Source organism: Osmerus mordax, chromosome 6 (genome assembly GCF_038355195.1).
Source record: "Osmerus mordax isolate fOsmMor3 chromosome 6, fOsmMor3.pri, whole genome shotgun sequence".
Classification (NCBI taxonomy): domain Eukaryota; kingdom Metazoa; phylum Chordata; class Actinopteri; order Osmeriformes; family Osmeridae; genus Osmerus; species Osmerus mordax.
In genome coordinates, this window is record NC_090055.1 from 8960504 (window position 1) to 8967116 (window position 6613).

Consider the following 6613-nt stretch of genomic DNA (forward strand, 5'->3'; position numbering starts at 1 on the left):
CAATGTCCTTTTTGGTTTCACACCTTGTGAGGCGTTCCACTGAGTGAATGCTACACACCGGAAAAGTAATAGGTGAAATGACAAATGTTCAAAATCCAATACATAAATACACCTCTGCCGTTGACTTTACATCTATATAAACAGACTCTTTTTTTCAATATTTGAATAACTTTATTTGTGCCAACTTTGAACGTGTCTGTTCTTTCAAGGGTTTGAATGTGTCTGTGTCTTGTGTGTAAACCTTACTGGCACTGTACCTGAGGACAGATAAAAACACTTGACTGAAAGACCTTTATTGTGCAGAGCAACAGGCTGGGAGGGCTGTTATTCCAGCTGAAGAATAGCTCCCTAAAAGCTGAACTCGATCAGCTAGAAATACTGGATGGACTATACATTGATTCAAATAACAAACTAAACGGATCAGAAGCAAACTCTATTCAGACAGCAGGTGTACAGACAACCACACGGAAAACAGTCAGGAATAATACAATTATACACAGCGCAAAACATCAATTTCACACTGCACGGTACAATCTCAAGCATATGAACAACGCAAAGCAAGTGGCGCAGGTTTTCAGTGTTTTCTTGCACTTATTAATGGACTCATACCCAATCAATCCTCCTCTGTACCCAAGTAACCCTATGATACAGACTCAATGACAGTCCTCCATAACCATTAAAGCTGCACCTTGGATTCATCGACTTAAAACGGTGTCACTTTGACACTGACAAGTTTTATGGGGGCAGGGATGCTCTGTTGTAGGAAGATCCATCATTCCCCAGACAGGATCAGACAGCAACAGCTGAACCCCCCCCCCCCCCCCCCCCACCCACCCACTGCAAGGTTCCCCAGTGTGTCTCTTCATCAAGAATCAGATTCCTCTCTAATTACACATGCTGGCCAATGACCTCTCTCAACCCCTCATCGAAGTTCCTGCGGCTAGCCAGTCAGCTGGCCATCCCAGCCGTCTAGACAGCTAGCCAGCCCAGTCGGCCAGCCAGCCAGCCAGCAGGGGAGGCAGCCCTGTGCTGCGTATGCGTCAGAAAGATTACAAAAAAAGATCCCCTACAGGGCGCACCTTATCTGATAAACTTACAGACTCTGAAGGTCAGCTGACATGCCGCTCCGAGATCAAAGAGATGTGTGATGTGGAGTCTCTTTCCTCTCCTCATCGGTAAGCTTCCAAAGGATCCCACTGCATCTCTCCCTCAGACAGGCATGCCACTGTGGAAAGCCCAGAGCCAAATTTGCATCCCGGGAGCTTTCACATGCTTCTCATATTCTTTCAGCAGGCGTCTTTGAATTTGGTCTTTTGAAGTGTGCTTGTGTAATGCAACAGGTTTGCCCTGCCGCCGGAGTTAGGAGGAAGGCAGGGGTCGGGGTCGAATAACTTCATCCAGGATCTCACTGTCAGGGGCGCACTGCAGTCATCTCTGACCATCATGTCTCTGCTGGTGCAGGACGGACGTTGGGGCACGATGCTGAGCATGCTGGGAATGTGCTGGAGGACCAAAGCGGTGGATGGAGCCATTATAGTGTGGGCTTGATAGCCCTCAGAGAGCTGAAAACCACGAGGGAAATGTGACGCGTGGCCGGTTCCAGTTTTGATGGAGTGGTCCCTAATCTCCACAGGGCAATGTATCACAATGCCCCTGTAGCCACCATGCACATCCAGACTCTGCTCCAGCACGTTTCAGAGTCAAGGTCTGCACCACGGCTAACCTCAGAATTGTGCTTTGTTTACGCTGAGATGGATCGTTATATACAGTGAGAATAATGCACTCTCATGCTCAGAAGGTAAGGGATAAAGGTGCAAGTAGTGTTAGAGTACAGGTAATGTTAAAGTACAGGTAATGTTAGAGTACAGGTAATGTTAGAGTACAGGTAATGTTAGAGTACAGGTAATGTTAGGGTACAGGTAATGTTAGGGTACAGGTAATGTTACGGTACAGGTATTGTTAGGGTCCAGGTAATGTTAGGGTACAGGCAATGTTAGGGTACAGATAATGTTAGGGCACAAGTATTCTTAGGGTTCAGGTAATGTTAGGGTACAGATAGAGTTTAGGTACTGTTTCGGTTCAGGTAGTGTTTGGCAGAAGAGAAACTATTATGCTATTATCTTTTCCAAATGATGTAAGTCTTCAAATGTTCTTGTTCATCTTTTAAACAGAACAGAGAAACATTTGGACATAAAGGCGTGTGTACACTCTTTACATTTAGCAAGACTACCTGTGAATAAACACCCACTAGGAAAACACAAATATACGTGACCAAATTCTTAAGATTTAGGCACTGCCAAGGTCCACCCTTCCAGACAGGGAGGGGTCCTCGAATGACATCCTTTTGTTTCTGGGCAAAAACTGGTTAGCGGGGTTGTTCAGGTCATCCATCTCCGTAGTAAAGTGGTCTGGGCTCTCCCCATTGGACGAATCCTTGATGACGCTGTAGGTGAGGGCCACGCTATAGGACGCCGGCTTCTCAGAGCGCTGCGGCCCACAGTGGCACAGCTTCCGGAAGGCAGCACGGAACTTCTGGGACATGGCGTTGTAGATGACAGGGTTGACGGCGCTGTTCTGGTAGATGCAGAGCCTGCAGAAGAGCAGGAACCAAAGGTCCTGGTAGCCCTTGTCTCCCAGGAAGGAGTTGACCACAACCAGGGTCCGGTAGGGCATCCACAGCAACGCAAACAGAACCACCACCACTGCCAACATCTTGGTCACCTAGCAACACAACAACATTTACTTTCCTGGCAGCACAACATTCTTAAGAAGTGGTAAGTTGGTCACACACAAGGATTTTGTAACTACTACATGAAAAGAAGATCAAAGAATCTCTACCTCCCCACCCAACACTTTGAGTGTAGAACTGTAGGGGGTCTTTAGAAGCTCAACTTTTGGTCAAAAAACGTTCAACAACTATCTATTAACCACGGTGAAAAGGACCGCAACTTGGTCACCTAGCAACACATCTGCAGCATCTTAGTCACTTGGCAACACATCACACACAAGATTCCAGAATCCAGACTAATCGCCTCATGGTCTGATATCCGCCACAGGTGTGCTGGGTTCTAAGTCAAAAGTAAGAGAAAAGGAACCTGCACTTTTGTAGAATATATTACAGTAAATAACTCTAATATAAACTAACCCAAATGGAGAGAACCCAAATATGGAATAACCATTATATATATATATTATATACAAGGTGTATGATCTTTATTCTGGACAGTGTGCAGGTATGAGTTATTTGCACAGACCACCATCTTGGATTAACAACCTAACCAAGTTCATCACCAACCCTGACATAAGAAAAAACCTTCTGCTGGACGCCACTTCCTGTATTACAGGATGTTCTGTTTCAGTATATGTGCTTTCAGCAGTCAAATACACAACCAGGTGTGCAGAGCACTGAGGATCAGGATGGCTTTGTCATTTAATTCATATGCACCAGAGAGAGAGAGAGAGTTTAGAGGCTGACAACCCATTGGAGCTTGGAGTCATCTAAAATCTAATCATTAGGTGATAAAACGTGTTATTACATTCCAAATGCAATTAGACGTTTTTCATATTTATGTTGTGTGGGACTCTCTCCAGTGATGTAGCACTAATTAGATTATTCGGGGTGTGGCTTTGCACTTGTCAACCATGAGGAGAGTTCCATATCTTGGTCCTTATCACATTCTGACCTTTTCTGCAATCCAATAAGAATCTACTAATCTACTAAGTGATATGGATCCTACAGAGCCAACTCACAGCTGGTTACTTAAAGGCTGTGTGTTAAAGATCTAATACTCCATGACTGCCCTGACCAGGGTTCTGTGTGTGTGTGTGTGTGTGTGTGTGCACGTGCGTTTGTGTGTGTGTGTGTGCACGTGCGTACGTGCATTTGCGTGTATGTGTATGTGTTGTAGGCTTGCTCCTGGTCTGTGTGTTTTCAGTCTACATTAGTGTAACAGCTGACATCTGTCACCTTTATCTGACAGACTGAGGCAGGTCCAGCCCAGTGCTGGTAGGAGCCATAGAGGTATGATGAGAGGAGGGGGAGGGGAAAGCTGAGACCATCCCAGCAGACGGGAGCCTCTCTGTGCCTCAGGCACCTTCTCCTCATCTGAGCCCAACCCACCCTCCAGGGGCTTATAGAATCCAATCCAGTGATCTCATTCCAAACAAACCCGGACCCCTCCCAGTGTCTAGCACGTTTACTCGCCAACCACTCATTGTGTTGATGATGAACTCTCCCTGCGTAACTCTAACCCGTACAGCACACATCGCACCTCTACCCTACATGTCACAGCTAGGCTTCAAATTCACATCAAGGAGAGTGGCCACATATAGGTGGCCAACAGACATATAGGTGGCTGACATCTTTGCGGTTGGACAGGTCAAATCTTTGTTTTCGGTGTTGGCAATTGGTTGGTTGGTTCATAGGATTACAGTTGAGCACTGTGGTGTAGTATTAGCTTCAATGCTCCCTCTCTGTCATAATTCTATAGATGGTTGGTTTCCTAAAATGGACAATAACTAATGCCTAGTACTATTTTTCTTGATTTATCTTTATCTTCTTTTTCACTCTGTCTCTTACACACACCCCTTTTTATCCTTCTCTCCCTATTCCCCATCTATTTCGGTGTCTGTCCTTCTCTTTCTCGCACACCACTCCAGCACGCACAGTCACACACATCTAGCTCGTCTTATCTCACACCGTGGATTTCACCTGTAGTAGCCTCGAGGCCACCGCGGGCAGTGTCAGTAGCAGCCCCCTTACCTGTCTGCGCGAGGCAGCGGTGGTGCTACACGAGGAGTTCTTGGTGCTCATCATCCTGCTGCCTTGGCACGACTCCTTCTTCCACTTCTTAGTGTTCTCTTTGGGGTCTGCGGGCAGCGGGTTGAGAAACAGGATCCTGGCGATCAGCCCGTACAGGACCGTGGCGAGTATTAGCGGCAGCACGTAGAAAATTGTGAAATCAGCGAAGTAGATGGGCAGGTACATAGTTCTGTCCCCTTTGTAGGCGCAGGTGAGTAGGGAAACGTTGTCATAAACTACCAATTTAGTGTCGGATAGGAAAACCCACATGAGGCAGTACAGAGACGTGAAAGCCCAGACCACTATTATTATTCTTTTCGCCCTGGAGAGCGTGCACAGGAACTGCGCTCTGATCGGGTGGCATATGGCGATGTAGCGCTCTATGGTGAAGGCGGTGATGGAGCATGAGGACGCGTTAATGCCCAAGTACTGGAAGTAAGTTATACCGACGCAGCCGACGTAGCCGTACACCCATTCACCGTACAAACTCTCCGTGATGTTTGGTAGCCCAGCCGCAGTTAGGACCATCAGGTCAGCCACTGCCAGGCTGACCAAGTAACAGTTGGTGGGTGTCCGCATGTGCTTGGTGGTGAGAACTACCAAGATGACCATCACGTTCCCGACTATACCGATCCCGCAAATTAGTGTTACCAGCAATATGCTGGCCACTTTGTACTTAATGCTGTAATCGGTCCAAACTCCAAGGGTTTGGTTGTCTTGAGTAACATTTTCCATGGTTAAGGTGAGTTTTGTCCACTTTGAGAGACCGAAGTTCTTAGTTTCAGACCTTGCCAAGCACGTGAATTTAAGCCTTAAAAATCATGATTCAGTCAAAAATGTGCTCCAAAACAAAGTATCCCAATTTTTCTAATAGTTTCAATTACCACGAAAAAGATCCGCATGGCTTTTACCTGCAAAAGGGTCGTATGTCAATTGACAGATATTTAGCTAATTCTGTTGAAGGATTCCACGGAACAGACAAAAAAATATTTTGGTTGTTCGTGAAGTTTGCAGAGACAACAGCTGAGGTGTTGCACCAACGAGCGCAGCTCCGGTTGTGTGGAGCTCAGCGCGCAGAGCGCATGTGAAAAGCTGTGGTTCTGGAGAGAGGGCAGAGCATCAAAACCGGACCAATTAAATATCTAACATGAGCGTGTCATCAATCTTAATAAATTGCATGTCCAAATGCATGTCTTTCTCAGTTTTCTAATTATAAATCAAATACGGGTACGGTTTGTAGCCTTTCGAGAATCACAATTTCTTGTGTAATGTTTTGAAGATGCTGACTATGAAATGCACAGACATGTTTCAATCATTTCAGCTTGGGCAAAGACATAGGATCCAGAATGTAACATTTATCAGGCTACAGTGTTGTTTATAGACGACAAACCTTCACTCCATCTCGGATGTGAATAACAAAAGAATAACACTGAATGTGCTGTTGACTTTAAAAACTAATTTTCTGACTCACTTTGGAGTTCAAGTGAAACAATGGGGATGGAAAGGCGGCTTTAAGGCAGCACATTCTTTATGGTATTTTTATGTTAGCCTTTTAGAGGCAGCGTGCCTCACCAGGGCTGGCTGATGGAACAACTGTGTTCAATGTACTGGGAAAAGAGTTGCATCATTATGGTAATGAACCTTTCCGCAGCTGCAAAGAGTGTGTGCGAAAGAGATACTGAAGGAGAGAGAGAGAGAGAGAGAGAGAGAGAGAGAGAGAGAGAGAGAGAGAGAGAGAAAGAGAGAGAGAGAGAGAGAGAGAGAGAGAGAGAGAGAGAGAGAGAGAGAGAGAGAGAGAAAGAGAGAGAGAGA

At 45.9% G+C, this 6613-nt stretch overlaps 1 protein-coding gene across 1 annotated transcript; it reads right to left on the reverse strand.

Annotated features, from left to right (window-relative positions):
- Positions 1 to 2286: 2286 nt before the first annotated feature.
- trhra (thyrotropin-releasing hormone receptor a) lies at positions 2287 to 5536 on the reverse strand. Its single transcript, XM_067238395.1, has 2 exons — positions 4763 to 5536; positions 2287 to 2721 (listed from the first exon to the last, which is right to left on the reverse strand). Exons 1-2 carry the CDS (start codon positions 5534 to 5536, stop codon positions 2287 to 2289), a joined length of 1209 nt encoding a protein of 402 aa, XP_067094496.1.
- Between the last annotated feature and the right edge of the window lie 1077 nt (positions 5537 to 6613).

Bases quoted from the DNA above. Each gene is read 5' to 3' on its own strand.
- trhra (XM_067238395.1), bottom strand. From the start codon at position 5,536: ATGGAAAATGTTACTCAAGACAACCAAACCCTTGGAGTTTGGACCGAT. The intron at 2,722-4,762 runs GTAAGGGGGCTG...TTGTGTTGCTAG, and splicing joins CCGCTGCCTCGCGCAGACAG to GTGACCAAGATGTTGGCAGT.